General features: G+C 39.1%; 1 protein-coding gene across 2 annotated transcripts; it reads right to left on the bottom strand.

Annotated features, from left to right (window-relative positions):
- Positions 1–1,644: 1,644 nt before the first annotated feature.
- LOC131993526 (CSC1-like protein 2) lies at positions 1,645–22,294 on the bottom strand. Of its 2 annotated transcripts, XM_059359478.1 has the most exons (24): positions 21,955–22,294; positions 14,443–14,664; positions 14,173–14,252; positions 12,518–12,559; positions 11,266–11,356; positions 10,924–10,961; positions 10,654–10,796; positions 10,364–10,415; positions 10,162–10,270; positions 9,980–10,050; positions 9,510–9,590; positions 9,245–9,368; positions 8,501–8,634; positions 8,244–8,381; positions 7,733–7,886; positions 7,527–7,633; positions 7,331–7,417; positions 7,145–7,210; positions 6,194–6,356; positions 5,620–5,725; positions 5,252–5,419; positions 5,009–5,124; positions 4,828–4,899; positions 1,645–3,875 (listed from the first exon to the last, which is right to left on the bottom strand). In XM_059359478.1, exons 2-24 carry the CDS (start codon positions 14,638–14,640, stop codon positions 3,696–3,698), a joined length of 2,520 nt encoding a protein of 839 aa, XP_059215461.1. In that variant the 5' UTR covers positions 14,641–14,664; positions 21,955–22,294; the 3' UTR covers positions 1,645–3,695. The 2 variants fall into 2 exon arrangements, with proteins under 2 accessions (XP_059215461.1, XP_059215462.1); XM_059359479.1 differs by lacking the exon at positions 12,518–12,559.
- Between the last annotated feature and the right edge of the window lie 34 nt (positions 22,295–22,328).

Here is a 22,328-nt window from a genome sequence, read left to right as displayed (position 1 = left end):
CCTCTGCCGGTCAAATGACAAACTGAGCTCCAGTACACTCTAGTGGAGAAAAGAGTTAACTGTCTTTCTCTATTCTGACTAACTTTTCTCTTGGAATTCCACCTAAAAATGCTGCTTGGTGCAAATACACAGTTGATCTTCAACTGACCAGTAATGCGTATTCATTCTAAAATGTGTTTTATTGGACTATCACCATTTATTAATACTTGTCTATTATTGCACCTGTGTTTGTAACTTCATCCATCAAAGATTGCTAACATTAAGAGTGAAGTGAACAGTAGTATTTGTAACTTTTTATGTGAGAAGAAAAATGTTATTTCTTCGCTTTCAGTGACACTTTGAGTGATTCCACAGGATAATTAAAACAAACTATTATTGTCGACACACTTGATTAAATACGGATTTATTGTTCAAAGAGCTGGGAGGGGTGCACAGATATACACAGTATATATCTGTTGTACAGACGGCCCTTTGGAAAGAAGAATAATGAGACGGTCAAATGCTGAGATCTGCTATTGTTACTCTTCCTATCTAGAAAAATGTAAAACTATAAAAGGCAAAGCACACAAAACACATTCTAACTGCGCAGTTTTGAGACGCAGAGACATTTCACTACTCATTCTAAGTACACTGTAGAAACAAGCTGAGAACTTCTATTAGAAAGTGCTTGGCTGTTTACAAAAACAATCCATTTATTTTTAATGAGTCCCACTGTCTATACAGATCTTATGAAGATAATCTAAATTAAGAGGAGTCATCATGAGGATCCTAGACTTGCAATTAATAAAAGACTACTGGAAATCATTGCAACCGTCAGACTAACAAGGTAGATCTTTACTCAAATGAAATGCCATGACATGGGACTGGACAACAGTAAGGTTTGTTATTTTATAAAACTTATGATTGCTGGTTAGCTAGTCCTTTTAAAAGCTGTGTAAATACAGCCATTTCACTATTGCTTTAGCCACTTTCAACTTACCAAAAGTTGTGGAATTACCTACATTCAGCGGTTAAACACTGGAGTTGTTAGACAAGATGAGTATCTACCTCAGGGCGGGACAGTAGATGTTATTTTGACAGGACACATTCAGAGATTTCAAGACATCTCAGAGGTATAAAAATGAAGAGGTATAAAAAATAAAATCACCTTATCATGACTAGAAGAGCACCAGACTAAATGGTGTCAAACAATGCTCTTGTTAGTACCATAATAATATACCCATATGTGGTGCCAATATACCCATGGACAAATTATGGAAACAGTTTAGGTTCACCATTGTCATCATAACACCCACAGTGGGTGTGCCCTTCTCTGTCATTCATATAAGTGAAAGTAAGTATGATTAGTGCACATTTCCCACAATGCTTCTCTGAGCAGCTGGATAATACATTTTTTCCATAAAATGGCCCAAAAACATAAAATGGTCCACAGTGACAGTCTGTAGTGGTACTTTGTCTGCAGCACTTTGCCTTGCTTTGTCAACAATCTTTATTTTTTAATGGGGCAGCTCCTAGTGTTGTCCTGACTAAGGAAGAAATTAAAGGACAGAAACAAGAAGCTTGATAAATCCTGAGTAAACTCGTAAGTGTGTGGGCACTTTGTTTTCTATTTATAATTTGTTACTTGGCATTTGTATTGTTAAATTGTGTGTTTTTGTACGACTCTTCCTGAAATAAGCTGCTTCATATGGCTGAGGCAGATCAGGAATCATTTGAATGTTTAACAATGTCTTTCACAATTATACCGAAGTACTCAGAGGCAAGTAAGACAAAAAATGAAATTGTGGTAACCCATTTTCTAAATCTGATCGAAATGGTTCTCTCCTGTGTTCATGGCTTTAGAACAGGTGAAAAAGGGTTTTGCCAGGGTAATCTAAAAGCATTAATTTCCACTAATTTCTCCATGCACTCAAAACCAAGGTTCATAATAGAATACAAGGAGAAATTAAAACTTACCCAGAATAAAATGCTTTAAGTCCTGTTTAGAACAAGGGGCAGTGGTGCACATCAGCCTCTTATGGCCAAAATTAGTATTACAACTACAAAATTATCCTGGCAAAACTTAGAAAAGAGTTTATATGAATTTTGCCTCTCAGGGTTTCTGTACAATCGAAAGTGGAGATGCTCTGGCAACAGGCTGGACACTGGATTTACAAATGGAATGTACAATTGTGGGGGGAAACTGAATTACTTCATAACGACTCAAAAGCAAAATAATGAATATATCTTCCATTTTTCTTTCAATGTGTGGCGATTGGCATAGCGGCATTCAACAACATAAAGTTAAGGTGGACCTCATCCACTGGTGTAACTCTCTAAAGTGGCCTAGCCTAAGATCTGATATGCCATCACTAAAACTGCACAATTTGAGTTACGGCGTCTACAACTCGGCACTGAGTAATTGCAAACGGGAAACTGTAACAATGCTCGATGAATACTGGAATGATATTCTACCTACATCAGAAAATGAAGAGGGGCTGGCAGAGGACTGGATGATAACATATTGATTAGTGCATTTGTAAAACTATCAGTAGCCATCTACACTGAACGCCAATTTCGATATCTCGACATAAAGACGTAAACACATGGACAAAAAAGATATAAACGAAAACAACAGATAAAGAGAACCAGTCACAATGAGTATTATATGAAGCTGACCTGCAAAAAAAACCCCACAAGGCCTTTCTCTCCATCCTCTAACAACACAAAAGGATCAGCAGGCTCCTGGCCTCCAGTCCTCCTGCAGCAGCCGTGCAAGTACTTCCCCCTACAGGGGGCAGCAGCAGTAGCAGCAGTCCAACAGCAGTCCCAACAAAGGCTCAGAGACTGAATGCCAAAAAGATCATTAACAATGTAGTGTGCCAAGATATTATTTTCTTCCACAGTTTAGGGATGTATCAAGCTTGATGGCATTTAAAATTCAATGCCTACAAATAAATACCATGTCAAAAAAGGCTATTTTACAAATCCAGAGTTTTGAAGCTGTACAGTGTCAAAGGGTCCAGGAGTGTTAGTAGGAATTCTTATTTCTTTTCTGTCTTTCCTTCTTTTAAAGGCTTTTGGAATTGGAAGAACCGTTTTGAGAACATCACATCTGCACAGGCTGAGCTGTCTGGTGAAAAACTCATCTTGTCTCCTCTCTCTTATTTAGGGGAAGCATTTAGTGCAGACAATCAGAGACACTTGCAAATATTACAGGAAAAGCCCTCCACCATTAGAACTCGAAGGCATGCTGTACTACAGTACCTTACTGAAACTTGAGCTTATAGGACAGGTCCTCTCTTTCAAGTGCAATAATGTTAAGGAAATACAGACAGAATATTGTTCCCCTTACAAAACAAGGCAAACTATTCTCATTTGTGCATTAGTGTCTTTCTTTCATGGGTCCGTGTGCAGTGTTTCGGGGTGTGCCTCAGCTATATCGGGGCAGAAGGGAAATGCATTGTCAGAGTAGATTCCCTCTTCAGGTACACAGACAGAAGATGTGGGGTGGTGAGATCCAGTGAAGGGAACGCAGGAATCCTTGAGCAACAATCCATTCAATCCTTAGTAGACAGTGTGCTTGTGTTAGTGTAAAATCCCTCGATGGAGGTTGAGATGCTTTGGAGAACTGTTGGTTCAGTTCGTAGTGTAATTCACATATTCAGTGCACTCCTCAAGTTAAAATTGAGGGGGGTGTTTTTTTCTGTTCAGTATCAGTGCCTCACTTCATTATCAATGAGGCTGTCCTCACCAGACTGGAAGTCCTCATTCAGGCCATTTTCCACATTGATTATTTCCTCGTCCTGCGAGGACCCCTGGCCGTCATCCTCACCACTGCCTGAACCGGCCTCCTCTGAATTTGGGTCTTGAAGTACCTCAGCGATGTACATTTGCTGTAGGGGAGAAAATAAAAGAGGAAATAGAGAGTCTGATACCCATTCTCAGTCACAGGACAATATGCTCTGACCAGGAGTTTGCCTTACAGTTGGTTTTGCAGGAGAAAATGAATATGTACAGTCCAAGGCTATTATTAAGGAACAGATTGACAAGATAAAAGACAAAAACCAGAAGCTAACATTTAAATAGCATTTAAGTTTTAAAAAAAAGACAACTGTGCTTTTTATAAAACAAATGTTGTTGAGGTTGAGAAGAAAACATCAGACCATTTGGTTTGGGTTTTACAGAGCACAATTAAGTCCTGCCAATACCAGATTATTTGCTTTTCATTGATTTTGTGTTGTGTGAGGGTTTTTACTTGTCAATTCTGTCTGCTAGCAAACAACAGAAATGACAAAAAGATGTTGTGGGGTGGGATTCACTACCAACACAGTAAATAACTCTTTACTAGCAAAAGCATTTTGGTCAAAGTCAAAGTCAGGTATGTTTCTGCATGTTAAGCAATAGCAATTTTGCATTTTCAGCCCATAGTTGCATAATGTGGCACAGACTGTTTTTATGTTGGATAGCCTGATTAGTCACCTATACAACGAGGTACAACTTGTAAGGATTGTGCATTTGTGGAATGAGCAACACAGCTAAATGTGTGGGTAGTGCCCAAAAGAAATGTGCCAAAATCACCAGCAATATTCTTCTGTTGGTGCCCACTCTTTTTTTTCTCCACCCAATCATAATGATCAATGATCTGTTAAGCGACAACTGTTTGACTTTGTTACACTTTGAATAAATAAAGTTTTCACATTGGTATTGAAGGCGTATCTTTTCAGACATCTTCCCCATGCTCAGCACCTACAAGCTTTGCCAGGATATCTATCCTTGTTCCTATCCTTTCTATTGTTTGATCTTGAGGCTCATATTGTTATAAAATAAACATGACTGAATACATACTGCTGCCTTGTTGGCGGCAGACGCGCACACTGGACGCCCATTCTCCAACCCGTCCACCTCCTGGGTGTCAATCTAGGACAGAAAACATGCATTTAACACAAGCAGCTGATTATAATACTGCTCTCAAATACTGGTGAATTAATAAAACATGAATACAATGCAAGGATAAAAGTCTTGTTACCTTGTAGTTGTGAGCACTGAGATATTTAAAGTGTCCGAAGCAGACGTGAGAGAGGCAGATAATGATTGTGATGATCAAAACTATGAATGTGAACATGGATGTAGCCGCTCTAAAACCTGGTGGAAACAAAATGGGGGGACACTTGATGTTTATCAGGTGATTTTACTTCATAAAGCTTCAGACAGTCTAAGTGGCAGACAGTGTAAAGACATTAATGGCCAGTAGGTGGAGCCCTAATCTTACCCGAGCGAACCGTGGAGAAGAACAGAAGCCAAAAGAGACAGAGAATAGGAGCAGCCACCACTTGATTGACCGCTCCAGAATGGATCTTTTTGTCAAGTTTGGATGGCAGATATGCGTAGTACATGTTGTACCTGTCTGCTAGGTGTTTCAGCAGCATGTACATCAGCCCTACACAGAGAAAGGAGACAATGCCATTAGTGGAACTAATCCAATTAGGCCTGCTGATAAGCCTCTGTATACAGAACTGAGCCTCTGAATGCTCCCTGCCCTCTGTATGTTTCTCCTGCAATAATTTAATAAGCACTCCATCTTGATGTGAAGCAGCAGCAGCAACAGCAGCAGCAGGGGAAATAGACAGCAGAACTCACCAAAAGGGACGATGATTGGGCAGGTGATGCTGTAGGTCATTACCACAGTAAAGACACACATCATCCAGGCATAAGCTGCCCCGAACTGGAACTCATAGGCTTGGTGCTACGAAGACACAATCACAGAATATTAAAGAAAATCCCAAAATTCCAATTTCAATATCTAAAGAAATAACTTAAGGAAAACAACATTTCCAACCTAAAATGATTGCACATCCCAATGTATTATTATGTTGGCTTTCTGATTTTTAGCTTCATCATTGGCTTGTGAAACAATTAGGCATTAATTGTATCATGCTATTAATCCTTTTATTTTATTAACTGTATTAACTGCAGCAATTTCATCCTGATCTTTAGACTCACTATTTCCTATTAATCGTTTCATCTCATGCATCCTAACCCAAGGCAGGGGGAGTTTTTAAGTAGGTTTAAGAGTATGGATGCATCTTTGAAGCCAAAGGCAATTTTCCACATGAGCAGGCAATAAAGATGTCTTTTGTATTCAATTGTGTTCTACTTTATGGGTCATGGACCCATAAATGATGTCAACGTGGTAAGAAGGTGACACACTAACCCTCTTTACGTTCCTCCTCTCTGCTGCAGAGCGAGCCAGGCAGAGGCGGATCATGTACATAAGTAGACCAGGGATCCTCAGCAGGTCCATGGCATTACCAATGAATGCAGACGCAATCACATAGTTCACAAAGAAGGCTCCATTGTCAGGAAGAAACACGCACCTAAAGAGCAGAGAAAAGTCAGCATCAGTACAGACCTGAATTAAGACATTGAAGTTTGAAAATGCATTATTACAGAAGCCAATTCCAAAAGAATTAGTGTATCTGAGATCTTGTTGGGGTATTGCTAAACGGTTCAATTAAATAATAATGTATTAAATGAGGCCGATTTGGAGTCAGATCTGTGCAAAGATATTAAAGCCTCACATACTTGGTAAGACTGAAGCTAAATTAATCACTTTTGCCATCTTACTCACAAGACGCCTGATTTTACTTACATGGAAAGATTCATAACCACTAACTTTACTCATTGGATCAAAAAATGTACTGTACTTACTTCAGTTAGAGAAAATAAAATACTCATTATGGGGCTCCACAAAGACTTTTTATTTTTTTTTATTTTTAGAAAGTATGGAATCCCTTTCTTAACCACATTAAGGAGAAAATCCAATTTCTACTGTTCTATAAAGAGAAAAAGACAAAATGTTCGCATTCTTGCTTAATACAGCTCTCTCTACCCAAAAAGTTTTTTATTTTTTTTTATTTTATGAATCCATTTCCGATAGCCTCCACTTTTATCTTTTTTCTTTTAACTTATTTTTTTGTTTTTATCACTATATTTATTTTTAAAATTATTTTTTATTATACATTTGATGTAGTTATTGCATGGTGGTTAGGGTATCAAAGACATAATTGCCACTTTTGAACATTACATTCTGTTTTGCTTTCCTCCAAGTGCAAGATAGTTATATTGAAATGTCCATAAAAAAAATCCATAAAATCACACTTACTCAAATCTCACTTTTGCATCTGCCAAGAATCTTTTGTCAAAAAGCCAGCGGAAGAAAACATCTAAACTGCAAAGATAGAAGGAAAGGAAGGAATGAGGTCAGATATTTGGGCTGACAAAAAAATGAACTGATACATAGCTTTGCATTTCATTATGTTGCAGGACGGAAATCAAGAACACCCTATACCTGCTGAGTCCAAGGGAGGGCAGCAGCAGGACCATAAAGATCAAGAAAGTATAGCATTTATGCATCGTAGTCCTGTTCTCTCCTGACCTGGAAGGCCAAAGAAAATATTTACATGTTTAAAATACACACAGAAAACACTTAACAGGAAAATGGACGACTCTGAATATGCTGGATTATTGACTGCAGTAAACCATACCGAGTCCAGTGGGCTTCGAAGAAGGCAGAGTAGTAGACAATGGTAGGAAGTAAGGCAGAGAAGGACCACAGAAGGAGGGTGGGGAAAAACTGGGTGATAATTGGATTCTGGAGGACAGATCAGAGAGACAAGGGCATGTTGTGTCATGTAATGAAAAGTGAATTCTGTGGTTTTAACTCAGATGAATGAACGAATGAAACACTCACATTAAGGTACTCCACTGGTTTGGTAACATTGAACTTGTCCATTGTGGAGATGATGATGGCCGGGGTGGTGAGGAAGAAGAGGAGGAGGAAGAGGACAAGGTTTATAATCAAGCAGCGGATCCACCAGGAGAATCCTCCCACTGACAGATGCTCCCTGTGGGATGAAGGTCATGAAGCGGTTAGAGTGACACTGGGCGATAACCCGCAGTTATGGACACAGCTGGCCAGTAAACTGACACTGCAACTCAAAAGCCAACTTTTCATCTGGAGTGAGAAAGACTCCTTAAGGTGAACTGAAGTCCAATTATTCCTAGATTATAATTATTCCAACAGTAAGAGCATTACACATCAACAAGTCTGTGTTTGTAGAATTCCCTTTGGGTATTTGCATCAAGTACTTTTATTCTGCCAAAATGTATCCACCCTTCTCAATGGGTGCAGTAATGTAACAAATGAAATGTTTATTCAAAACAGATTGCAGACAAAATGTGTGACCTAAACATGTTCTTACCAGTAGACATTTTGTGGATCAGGGGCGTAGCCGACAGTCCAGTTGTGTGTGTGGAGCTTGCCGCTGAATTGAGAGCTCTTGGGCTCCCGACGACAGTGACAACCCTGACACTTGCAGGCATTGAAGTCTTTCAAGATTCTTAAAAGAAACATCGATCCACACAAAGTACGGACATTACAGCATGTCGAGAGCTAAATAATCAGAAAATTTGACACAGTGCAACAGATACGCATTTTACCACATGTAATTGTACTTACATGGCAGTTATGGCCTCATTCTGGAAGGTGACAAAGGCCATTCCTAAGGGCTTCCTGTTAACCTTTTCTCTCTCCTTCCTGTAGTCATCTTTTAGTTGTGACTCCAGCTTAGTGTAGTAGCTCACTGCTTCTTCCTGTGAAGGAAAAGGAAAATATTTTTTTATTTAGTTTAATCTGATTTGCAGTAATAGTGAATATCACTTAATATGCACGGTAAAGTGTAAGATTATCTCCTAATGTTATTATATAAATATCCACTCAAACTACCGCTCTGCTTTTTAGATGTAATAATTGAATAAAAAGTACACACCTCCTTTATTATACTGGGTTACTTTGGGGTTTTTTTACAGTGCAATATATATGCTATTTGTTTTTATTGTAGTGTTGTTCTGGTAGAAAACCAACATACAAGTAAAAAACTAAATCCCCTTTAAAGTACAGCCACAGTATGTACCAATGAGCACAAGGAGTGTTGTGACTAAAACAAAAATACGGGCTACAATGTTTGGATGTGGTTTACTAATGATGTGAAAATAAATGGTTTGGTGGCTTTTCCAGGAGCAGGTACCTGCATGTTACATTGCTTATATCTTTATCTAGCTCAGCTCAGATTGTCCACATTAATCTAAATGTGGACTGCAAAATCCAATAGATGCCTTCTTTAACTTCCCCTGTAACAATGTTACTATCAGCTTGTAAACACGTGTGTATTGTTTGAGATAAAGCTCAATATATCAGCCTGACCTGCTCACAGCCTTTGATGATGCAACAGCAAAGGTGTCCGCAGGGTTTTGGATTGATCATGGTGGTAATGTGCTCCTTGGCCTGCAGGTCAAGGAAGAATTTCTTGCTGCGCTCAGTCTTCTTCCTGCATGCAAAACATCAGCTGTGTCAGACTGAAGAAGGACTACTTCACTGAAACAAGCTCAGGTTCTGGAGCCAAGCTCATCCCAAAATGCTATAAAAAGGCCAAACACACACACTCACAAACTATTATTAAAACAGTTACCTTTCTGAGTTGAGATACATCAGCCTGGCCACATTGTAACAGATACGAGCTTCCAGTACAACACAGTTTTCGTACGCCTGCCTATGAAAATAATTACATGGAGGGAGAAAGTCAAAGACTGGATACATTTAAAGTTACACATTAATGTACTAACAATGGATGACATATCTCTATCACACCATAATAACAAGTCCCAAAAAAGGCATGAATGCAACAGTTGAGCCAAAAAACCCCTCCTAATTCTCTAACCATCTTGACACATGACTTGCATGACCCTTCTCATCTGGTTTCTATTATGGACTATTGCACATATAGGCCTGTCATTGTCTGATCCGAGCCGTATGGACAGCTGCTTTTAACAGGAAAAGGCATGGCTCTCATGCCCCTTAAAACAGTTACCAAGTTAAGCAGACGGATTGAAGAATTGTGAGATATTAACTGTGGAGAGAATAGCTGTGAAGGGTGCTTACTCAAAGTGTTGCCTTATCTCACTCTCCTCTGCATATTTGGAGATGTTATTGACAAATAAAGTGCGTTTCACCTGCAGGAAAATACAGACATAGAAGAGATTACCAACAAATTTCAGACCCACAGTATGTGTGTACAAGGAGTGTAAAAAACAGTCATTTTTTTCTGACACCATGCCACCCACCAGGTCATCCTCCTTGTAGTGCATCTTTGAGGTGTGCCGTCGCATGCTGTACACCGTCAGTAACAGGTAGAGAAATGCAAAGGTGGTGTGCAGCCACAGTAGTGTATTACTGAAGAAATAAAGAGTAAAAAGGATTTAGTGACGGTATTACAAAGTGTAGTCTCAGCATAAGGCATCAAATGACATTATAAGAATTACTCACTTTGCATCCAAATTTGCTATAGTGGTTCGCCCAAAACTATAGGCATTGTTTTCTGTAGAAAAAATAATAAAAAGTGGAACAACACATCATCAGCCAATCATCCAGAGTCCTGCACACTTGCAGATCATTTTTGAAAGCATGCCCCACAGTACAAAAGAAAAATCCCAAAAGATGAAAATAATGGTGACAAGGCAACCTCACCTTGTCAAACACTGACAGCAAAACTGCGACAAAAATGTAACTGTCTAAATTTCCAAGGATCGCCCGGAATTAAAGTCCAGTGGACTCACCAAGTAGGTTTCCCGAGAAGTTGACGGGCAGGATGATGCCCACAGACAGCACACCCACCACTACCAGCAGGCCAATAATGTGCCGCTGAAAGGACAGGTAGTGCACTGCATCTTCACCACACTTCTCCCGTATCTCTTCATCTCTGCATAAGGAATGCAACCACAAAGTCAATTACTGCAACTCAGTACAGAGACAAATCTCACATCTAGTTTTAATTAGCATTCCACCATTTTTCTGTTGTCCAAAATGCTGCAAGTAGGTTGACTCACTTGATGCGGAAGATGGCAGTTAACCAGGAGCAGAACCCCTTTAAAAAAAGAAAGCAGAAAACTGAAGGTGTAGCAGTTTTCATACTCAACATACAGCTCATCGCTTGGATCATTATTTTCACAATGTGGCAGGACAGGCAGGGGGGAAATGTGATGTCGATCTAGTGTTTTGGCATAACTTGTGTTTGACGTCAGGAGTGGGACAGGAGAAAAAAAAAATTACGAAGACATTTAGAAACATCACATCACCATTTTGGCGGTCATGGTGGCGATAAAAAAGTTTGAGCACCACTAAAAGAAAGGACACCATATTTTATCCTGTAAGAACAATGGCACACTTACTGTGTCTCTCTGATCAATGTCCACAGAGCTGGAAACTGAAGTGAGGCGCTCATAGCGTTCTGGTGTATCTGATGTCAAAGCAGACGCCACACTATATGCAGAAAACAGAACCATAGCATTTGCATGATGTTACACAACTACCTAGCATCACCATCTACCATAAAGGGATGTTAGTTCTTGCTTCTCAGGACAGTGGGGTTACCACAGAAGTTGATAAGACAAAACAAACGGAGACGAACACACGCCCTGAAATGGACTGAAGAGATTCACCCCTGTTTATCTTGTGTGGGCTTGACACAGGATTTAGTTGGTTAACCAGTCAACCACAGGTAAAATCTCTGCAGCCACATTTCATGCACCATTAGGAGTCTACTTTACACAGGTTGAGTACACCATCACTGTCTGAGGAAAGGTTGCGATGAAAAGTTAAAAGGTAAAGCTCTATAGAAAACAACATTCACAGAGGAAACAACAGAAACCCAGCATCAATAAAGGATTTATGGAGTTTGTCCAGCAGAGCCACAGGTTCTCCTGGACATTACACAGCACCAAGAGTATTATATAATGTCTACACATTTGATTGCACTCCTCAGTGAGGTCAAGTCAATGTATACAAAACATGCAAAATATGAAGAGGAGCCAGGCTCTGCTGGAATTCCAACAGCGGTTCAATACTACATGAAAGGATGACGTCACCCAGGGCTCTAAGAGATCTCTAATGGAATGGGGAGAGAGCCTCCGGCTGTAAACCACCGTCAGTCCTCCTCTAGAACATTCCTCTGAGAAGTCAGATTGGCTCCTCTCAGCTCTAATAGAAAGGATATAGTGTAGCTGCACCATGTTAGGGCCTGTCTACTAACAACAGCAGATCAGGGAAGCATTACCTCTCCCTGTAAGCATCCTGTCTGTGCAGGTCATGCAGTGCGTTCACATAGAAGAAGTCCCAGCTTCATAAAGAGGTCAATACACAGATTAGCACACACAGATCTGATTAGGACAACGAGAGAGGACAGGGCACACCCAACAGTAGAAATACAAGAGTGACAAGGAGAGGGAGAATAATTAGGAGCCTGGCACTGGGAAACGCCTGGAGAGGGAGGAAAAAAAGGCTAAACCATCAAGAGTGAAAAACAGACTGAAGCCCACAGCGGCCTGGGCAGAGTGGACAAGAGTTATGTGTTAGATTAACCACAGAGAGGGGAAAGGAGAGAAGAAAACGGCAGTGAGTTTATGATATGGAGAGATAACATACTATTCCCGATCATCCAGGCGACTGTATCGTTGATCCATTCTTCTGGTGAAAAGAAAAGCAAGACAAAAGCCATTCAGCGTAGTTAAGAAGAAATGGCCCTGTTGGCCAGTAAGGGTGCTGGTTGAGAGAAAATCTGGGGAAGCATATTACACCGCAGGCATACCAATGAAGTTCTATTCATTCTGGTATATGTTGTACAGCCATATAAATGCATTTATGGCCTATGATATATGATATAATAACTCTTTCCTTTATTTTAGTTGAGAGCCTGGAGCAACAATAAATATATACTCTATTTTTTATGGTTAATGAAGCTTCCTGGTACAGGTTGCATTTACATTTCAGATGTTTAGATTCAGATGAATTTAAAAGACAGATGCTGATTTTAAGTTAGGACAGTGTCATGAGACACAAACTACATTTCCTGTCTGTTTCAAAAGTGTCCCATGCTGCCACCCCCCTCCCACCCTCCCACCATGCTGCAACCCCATTCTTTGCTCATATGCAGCTGCGAAAATAGTGAAGCTGCAACATCACACCGACACAACAGGGGGATGTAGGTGATGGAGCACTGTGTCATGTACTTTCCAAGGTTCACAGTCCAAAAAGGACACCCTCTCCCTAACTTAAAGTTTTACTTCATGGTTTCAAAAATTTTAAAGGAGCAGTGGACCGGTCCTTCTTGCCAGGCACCTCTTTGGCTGCTTCAACAATGATTCTTGTTATTTGATCAGTGTGCAGACATCAGTCTGAAATTATCCCAATGTATCTGGCAGCATATCATCATTTAATACAGTCCATGGGGCTTACAGACAGTGGCTTTAAAGTGGTCTGGGAAATGGATCTAAAGGGGTATTTAAATGAATAATAGCAGCTGATCATTTGTTTCTGTTCCATCCATTTCAGACTTATTGCGACAGCAGTCTGGCTTTTCTATCTCAAAGTGAACAAACCATCAAGTGACAAAGCAAAACAATGTCAAAGTGCATTATTGCCATTCATAGGGAAACTGCTGACTCTGTCTTCCTGTCTGGAGTACCATCCTTGTAATGCTTGCTTCTGTCTGAAAACCAAATTCACCCTTAGAAGGAGATTTTTCGCATTTTTTAGCACCAACTAGGATACTGGTCACCATCCACAATGGCTAGTACGTTCTCAGACATTAATATTTGAACACAGACAAGGCTTTGTCATATTTTGTCCTTGTTGACCAACATACACTTTCTGACTATAGACAATCATAATAATGGCAAATAATGGCTCCGTCTCAAGCTGAGACATTAAGTTCAGGTTCCAGATTTGCTACTTCATACACACTGGCTTGACTGTGCGTAACTAGCCTGTCATCACATGAAGATCAATTATCTTTTTATAAGATGTTGAACAGTGCATTTGCCAAAATTATCTTGCAAGATGAATTATTTTGCAATTAAAGACTACAAACTTATATTTAAGAGATGGAGTACATGTAAAGTTAACAAAGTACTAAAAAGTAAGTGACATTTCTCAGAAAAATGACCAATAAATTATTATTATTATTGCTATGGAATGTATCAAATCGAAACCATTAACGAGTAGTCTATATTCAGGACCCATAACAAGTCAGAAAGCCTTGGTACTGGTCCTTCCAGTCTGGACCAATGTTTTCTAATTACCTGTCAGCGTCAGTCACCAGAGCGAGGCGCCCATAGTCCCATGCTACTTTTCTCAAGAAGGAGAACACAACCAGCAGCCCCTAGAAGTACAAAAATAAACAGTGGCTGTCAGCACATCCAGTCTCTTTATTTGTATTACAGAGAATGCAAGTTACACAACTGCTTGGAGGCGTTTATCCTTTAAAAACACATTTCTGGAACTATTCACTCTTTTACTATATTACACTTTTGACAGTTGTATTGAAAAAAAAAACTAACAGAAGAACTCACCAGGAAGCACATAAAGTCAAGGGCAAGGACAGTAGGCACCCCGCCGAAAGGCAAACCCTGGAGCACTGTACTGAGAATTCGGGCAGAGAAACAGTAGGCCCTGGAGGTGGAATTGGGCGGCTGGGTCACGCAGCTCTCTGGATTGGAGCATCCTTGTGCCCCCCAGAGGGCCATTATTAATATCAACAATCGGAGCATTACTCACTGCAACATTTTGTCAACCTGTAAAGAAGAGACAAAGTCTTAGAACACCAAGTATGCTCATACTATATGTGTCACAAATTCTCCCCCAGCACGAAGAGAGAGAAATATTTGGGGAAAGCACACATCACATGAGACTCTACGGTAATACTTACAATGCAATTTAAATTTTCGGTCCCATGGCTGACATTTCTGTCTTGTCATTAGTCACATGCTGTTGCTTTTGACCACATGCACAGCAACTAAGGCCTTTACAATTATACACTTTCTCTTCCTTGTTTGTGGCATGTGACAATGTCCCACAGTTCAACTTTGTTCTGAATTCAAAGGAAAATAACTGTAGTAAGTAAAAATGTATTCTTAGTAGACAGAAAGCAACACTGGCATCCCATCGGAGACATGTCTCCAGCTAACTGAGAAGTTAAAGTCCAATATTCAATCTACTTTTAGTCCTGATTCTGTCTTCCAACACTTGAAAAAATGACTGTTTCTTTACTAACACCATCATTTATACATCATCATTTGTTTTGTCGTAGGTAGGTAGAGTACACTTTGCTTGTCTGAGCTTGTTTGGTAGACACTGCTGCATACAGTCATGTATTGAGTTAGATGAGAAAAGTGACTCAGCCAGTCGGTTTGGCTCGAAGGACCAAAGCAATGAGCTTAAAGCAGCAAACAGCGGTTGAAAGTTGGAAACATAATATGTCCTATTAGAAATGTATTTTAATAATAATATTCTGATCACAACAGTGAAGCAAGAGCCCCAATGATCTTAGCAGTTTGCTCCGACTTTTAGGATTCATACTGGTTGTAAAATAATCCGAGAATAATGCAAGTAAATTCAGAACAGATTCCTCCTGATCTGGAACCCAGCACAAATGAAGTGTGGTGAACTAGATATCCAGGCTTATTCAAGACATCTTGGTGAGCATCCCTACTATGATCCAAATTTATTGACTCAGAAAAAGTATTGCTTAGGTGAAACACTATCCATCTAATCAATACCTGTAACAACATATGCTTATGCAACATACCTAACAATAATAACCTGGTGTGCCAGTTTGTTATACAGAAACATCTGAGAAGCAGTCATTGGAAACGGCTTAGAAAAAAGCAGGCACTTTCAAGATATAGTTGGCAGGTGATTGGATGGACCAACTCTCCATCATTGTCCATCACAGACTAACGATTGCCTATCCATGTCATCAAACACCTAAACCACGGCCTTATCTGCCAGTATCTCCTCCCAGGATGCTGACTGGTCCACGGACCAGACATTATTTGAAGCCTGACACAATGGATTTTGCGTGTTATCTCACGATTCTTTCTCTGTTGCAAGAATCCTGCTACTGTACAATGTTAATACAATGGCCCTGAAGCTGCAAAACACAATAACAAAAAAAATTGTTTTGAGATGTTGAGACAAATTAACTCCTTCCGATGAAAATAGACCTGATCTATAGGCTATCACACTGAATGAATGAAGGGCTTGGAGAAGGCACGTAGGTGTTCTGGTAAGTGCTGGCGAGTGTGTTTGCACAGTTGCACTGTTATACTTGTGCCCTTCGACCCACTATCACCAGCAGCATTCACGATGCTGCTCATCTGCCCTAACACTAACTCATTTATCCGCTCCCTGGAATGCTGTGACATCAGTGGAGAGGGACGCAGCCAGAGCTGAACAATAAGCCGATAGAGATCGCAGGGTTCAAATGGACCGGTCTCAACCCAAGGAGGACACAACATACCCCCCTGTGCCTTCAACAACACTGCTGCACATCCTGGACTAATTGACTGCTTAACATTCAACACCAACATCTTGAAAAGGACTTAAGCACATTTCAAAAGGAACTTAGTAGAACACCTAAGTTATAGATGTTACTTATGGTACAGTAAGCTCACCTCATGGCTGCCGTATCAGGAAAATACGACACTTCCCATGACAGAGAAACATAGTCAAGCAATAAAATGTATATAATATGCATCTATAAATGTAAGGATTCAAGAATCGGGAAATATAATATTCAAGAAAAAAATTTGGTTAGGCAAACTGTACTTTACCATGAGGCACCACACAAGTTAAGCAAAAATTGTTTACTTTTTTAAAGTGAAAATGTCCCAGAGTTCCTTTTCTAGTTGTCGTTTATTCAAAATTAAAATAAGAAAAAATAAAAAATAAGAGCTGAGAGAGCTTTTATGTTGCTGTTGTTGTTGTTATGAGACCTCAGCAAAAAAATGCCAATGTTAAATACAAAGATACATTTAAATGTATTTACATATTATATATTTAATTGCATTTACAAAGTTACTGCAGATGCAAATGTGTGTGCCATTTGTATTTTATAAGCTGATTATTCAGTGTTGGAGGAATGACTCAGGGCTTAACAGTCACAGTTTCCAGGTTTCCATTGGCAATCTGTTTGAGAGATTGGCAACTAATTATTCTTCTTGGTCTTTGGTTGATATCAAAGCAAACTGCAGGTGGAAAATCCTTGCGTGCGTGCATGACCCAAGCAAAACAGGGACCTATGCCATCTGTTCAAAAGGCTATTCAAAGAGCAAAACTAAAATTTGGACCATGACTTCTGACAGCAATCAAGTACAATTTAGGCAGAACATCTGAGCTGTAATAGTGAATGAAATAATAAATGAAGTCTGCAACAGCCTCAAAGCCTCTCCCCATCAATAAAATACAGCATTGTGTTAATATACCTTGAGGCAAATGACCACAATCAGTCTGTACTTATCACTCAAGAAAACTCTTGCTCACCATCCTCAAGTCACAGACTAGTACTGTAACTAACATAGGCCTAACAGTAATGCAGGTATGTACTGCAACAGTACTTAAGTTTGAGTTGGCTAAACAAATTGAACTGTCAAACAATGAAAAATAAACTGCCATGTCTTCCATATTCATGTAGTTTATCATAATTCAGCACTGTGTTTCATATTTCAATTTAATTGTTGAAAAGGTGGCCTTTTGTTTACTTTATGGCTCTCTGGAGAAAAAAAATGTTGCCCACCATTGTAATAAACCATAGTGCTCAGGACAAACATTTCCCTTACATTTAACAAAAGGAAGATTTCTGAAATCAAATCCACTCTCAACTGTTATATAGTCAAACTTGTCAATCAATCCAAAACCCAATACCCATCTCTGTCGACTGGTCTACTTTAATGTCCGTGATTGCCATCAAAGGAAATTCTGTCATCTTGCATTTATTGCTGCAAAACAATGTATTGTGGCCAGCCGGAAGCTCCCACACCATGCATTACTTCTGTAGTATTCTCACAGTTGGCAATTTACTTTTGTAACTGCAGCAGCACCCATAGGGTTGTTTTGTTTGTCCTGCCTGTCTTGCCCTGTCTGTCCAAGGGTATCCCACATAGATATAACAAGCGTACACATAGTACAGATTCCCACTCTGCAGGGGAGGGTCTGGGAGAAGGCCCAGTCCTCTCAGTGACCCAGCCCCACCTCTGTCTGAAAGAACATTCCAAGAGGATGGTGGTAAATGTGCTGTATTGCACTGTATGTATTTTGCATTACCTTGCATGGCAGCTAGATTCTCACAGTATCATAAGATCACACTTAGTTTTGTTAACAACCAGTGGTGCAGCCAGTCTGCGTTCTGAAGGAGCTACTGGCAGTTACAAGTTTTAGAAGACTCCGAGAGGGGACTGTTCATTCAAGTCCAAAACAACAATGGTGGCTCCTGAAGTGGTAAGCATGGATGCTGCATTAGCATTTGTTATATTAGAACGGGTGAATACTGAATATTTCTTGATTAAAAGAATTGCAGAGAACAGCGCTGGTTTCAGCACAGACATTGTGTGATGGTGGTGGACAGATGGTTCATTCAATCACCTGCCAGGTTGTTTTTTTTTAAACTGTCTCTCCTTTTACAGTTTCCAGTAACGGCTTCTTAGGTGTTTCTGTGTAACAAACCATCTGGCAGCATAAATTCATCTTTTGCACTGTCGAAAAAAAACATTAAAATGTTTAAAACAAAAATGTAATATAACCTTACTTCTGAAAAGTAAGCAGCAATTTTAAAAATAATGAACCAAATATAAAGTTGCGATGGAATTTAATATTACTCACATATATGCATTCTATTTTAATTCTATACATTAATAAATCAATAGTTTTCTGTTTAATGTTGGTTTAACAGCAAACACTGCAAACATAAGTTTTACACAAAAAATTATTTTGATTTCACTATCATTTCAATGTCTAGAACAATTTTATCAGCACTGCGTCTGCATGACTCAGCAGCACAGAAATACTGTGCCACCTTTCCTCCTGATGCTTGTTGCTATGGTACCATCACTCTGGCACACATTCTCAAAATACAAATAAACATAAACGGAATGAAGGGAGACGGGGAGAAAATCCCATGCTTGTCCATTTGAAAGTCAATCTAAATGCTACTCTGGTGTTTGCTGTACAGCTTAAACAGGAAAAACAATGTGCTTTGTCCAACTGTCTGGGATAATATTTTCTTTTCCTAGTCGGACAAACATTACAGCCATATGTCTACCAAGACAAACACAATGAAAATATCATACAATACAGTGCCTCATTCAAGTCCATGCAGCCAGCTGCATTTTCAATATACTTTCCACCTACAATTAGCACACATATTCATGACCCTGTGCATCTAAATGTACGAGTCATTATTCCTTTAATCTTCATTAGTTAAATGTTTAAACAGGCTTTGTTTATTGCTTTAACAACATCAGTAACCTATGAAAAGAGTTAGCAGTTGTCAACAACACCAACTTGAGAATCCCCATCTTGCTTTCTCCAACTAAATAAAACCACATTTAAAAAAAAGAGGGACACAAGGTGCCAACTGTAAGTTTTATCTTCTCTTTTACACTACACTATAACTCAGATAATGACAAAAAACCTTCAATGTTAGAGATAATTCATGATTATGTGATCCGTTAATTCACTTGACCGAGATATTGTACTAACACAAGTACATTAGGTAACCTTAATATGCCAAGCACAATAAAAGCGTGTACTGATCAAGTCACCTTTAAAAGGGTTGGCGATAAACCTATAAAGAATGGAAACAAAAAATAGGTAGACACCCTATAAAGAAGATGCAAACAACAACAACAAGGCCTTGTACTATGATGCGAGTTCAAGATAACCATGGCATGTAAAAGACAGAGAAGTAATCTAAAGAAGAGCCTGATACTTGAAACATTACTGCTTGGTAATTTAGATGAATAGGTCTTTATGTTCAAGGGAGCAATATAATGTGCAGACACTAGTCTTTCCGTCTTATAATATCACTGCCCCATAGGGCACGAGTAGATCAAACTATAATTACATTTCCGTATTTCATTAAATTAAGGTTTTGCTTAGGTCTATTGTTATGGTTTGTATGAATGTTTTAGCCTTTGTCTTTTAATCCTGGCAGTGTCAAACAGACTTGGGAGCAAATAAAAATAAATATAAAAACATAATTTAAAGCAGTAATGAGGCTTATGTCCATACGTTATAAATATAACAAGTACAAATAAACTTGTAATAAATATAACATGGTTTTAGTGCTTCAAACCTGCTTTATAAACCTGCTACACAACAATGTCATACTTGGCATGCATTCCCCAACAATTCTCATGGTTGATAATTCCGATAAGCACATATTAGCCTTGTTGCTATTAGCCTGTAAATCATTGACAACTGCTCAGTGCCTGAGCTTTGATTATCACAGATTATGATGATATCAGAGGACTGTTTCATAATCATGTCATAACATGAATGTAAGCACATGCACAGCAGAAAAAAAGGAATTGAGGAACAAAGTCAAATGCTAGGAGTCTCTTCCCCTGCAGATATAGATTCATGTGAAGCTAATCAGTACTTGGCTGGTAAAAAAAAAACAATAGATGGAAGGCAAATTAAAGTTTATGATATATAATAAAGCACTATTACGCTTAACAAGCACAAGTGCAACTTGCAATTCATATAAAAGTCTGCAGAACAACATAAGTTTTGAATAACTGTTGTATAAATCCAGTGAATTGCGTTATCTTTATAAAAATTAGTTCTTACAACTAAATTGTATTGTGAATTCTATCTTGAAAAGACTGAAGGTGTGTGTTCTGTCCCATCTTTTGATTCTAAAGGTAAATCTGAGCTGATTTAATCTAAAAGACGACAAACAGTTGCCCCTATTCAATCAATAAATTGTTTTGTGATTTATAAAATAATAATACCACCAAAGTATCCAAAAAGAATGATCAATCATTTGGGAAAAGCAGAAAAAACCTCAGCAGTAGTCAAGCTACCTGAGGCCCTATGGTTTGTTTGTTTCTTTATATTGTATGAAATCAATATAAGCAGAAGTACATAAGACTAATACTTCTTCTAGGAAAGCTTTCCATCAATATTTATAAATCTCACTGAAACACAGCACAGCTAATGAACAAAATATTAAGACTGCCATCTTATCCCTATAGGCTATGCACAAGGAAACACTTAGAGCATTAACTGTCACTGGCATTAACATGAGCTGTGACTAGTCATCAGTCCATGATGAAGCCTGTGTTCATGGAACACACTGAAACATTACTGGCAAGAGATTATTTACACTGCTCAGCTACGAGCGTTAGATGGCTAAGATATGGTAGGAATTATTGATCTTATGCTAGTCATCTGAAGGTGTGTCAAAATACTGGCCTGAATCTTACAGCTAAGTAGGCACATATCAAAGCTATGGCTGTATTGTCTAATATCTCTTTTATTTTCTTATGTACAAGCAATCTTCCAACAACAGACAGCCAGACATTATGGAAGTCAACACAATTTTCAGTATAATTTGAAATATATACTGACATGTCGATGTCTCCTTTTCCCCATGAATAGCAGAAAATGCTATGCAATGACTAAACAATCCAAACATCCAAGTGCCTGATAAGGACCAGCAGGGGAACCTAATCTAGGTCTTGTGCCTCGAGTGTCGCAACTGATAAAATAATAATGAATGTCACTACTTATTTTAAAACGAAACAATACTCCAAGATTAACTAACCTACCTTTGTTAAATTATCCTAACTTCTATGAATGTTGGACTCTCTATCTATCATTAATCTACTGTTGCTGGAGCTCGTTAACGTTGGCTCAGTTAGCACAACGCTACTGGTAACGGGATGTTTACTCCTTTATTGTTCTGACAGCAATTATTAAGTTTACCAGCTAAGTAGCAAACGGTAAAGAAAACAGCCAGATACGTTTTTTTGAAACACTAATAAATACAGCGTTTAATAAAAATAAGAAAAACAACTTACCTTGTTATGATACGCAGCAGGGACGGAAAGTAATACAATTAGCTAATGTGAGCTAGCAGTCAACCGTAACGTTGACGTGAGCTAACTTAGCCCCTCGATGTAGCAAATAACAGGTGGAGGCTATCTAACGACTGTCGGCTAATTCCCGCATGAAATTAGATTCCGTTCAACTTCCCTGGCCACAACACTGAGGCTAACTAGGTACAGCTAGTCAGTCAAACGGTGTCGCTGTTAGTAATGATAGCCAAGTCTCGGCTGATTGTGGCTGGCTGTGTCTGTCAGCCAGTTCAACAACTATCTAACCCAACCAGTCCAACGAGAGGTTTAGAGTGTGACGTAAGTAGAAGTAGATTATATAGAGAGGCGACACATCT

Source organism: Centropristis striata, chromosome 20 (genome assembly GCF_030273125.1).
Source record: "Centropristis striata isolate RG_2023a ecotype Rhode Island chromosome 20, C.striata_1.0, whole genome shotgun sequence".
Classification (NCBI taxonomy): domain Eukaryota; kingdom Metazoa; phylum Chordata; class Actinopteri; order Perciformes; family Serranidae; genus Centropristis; species Centropristis striata.
Note: the sequence above shows the minus strand (reverse complement) of the source record. Positions and strands in the feature narration are given on the sequence as shown.

What these genes read in the sequence shown, in the direction of transcription:
- LOC131993526 (XM_059359478.1), bottom strand. Translation starts at nt 14,640, where the DNA reads ATGCTCCGATTGTTGATATTAATAATGGCCCTCTGGGGGGCACAAGGA. An exon ending in TTGACTTTATGTGCTTCCTG is followed by an intron (nt 14,253 to 14,442) that starts GTGAGTTCTTCT and finishes TTGTACTTCTAG; the next exon opens with GGGCTGCTGGTTGTGTTCTC. An exon ending in ATAGCAAATTTGGATGCAAA is followed by an intron (nt 10,271 to 10,363) that starts GTGAGTAATTCT and finishes TTATTTCTTCAG; the next exon opens with TAATACACTACTGTGGCTGC.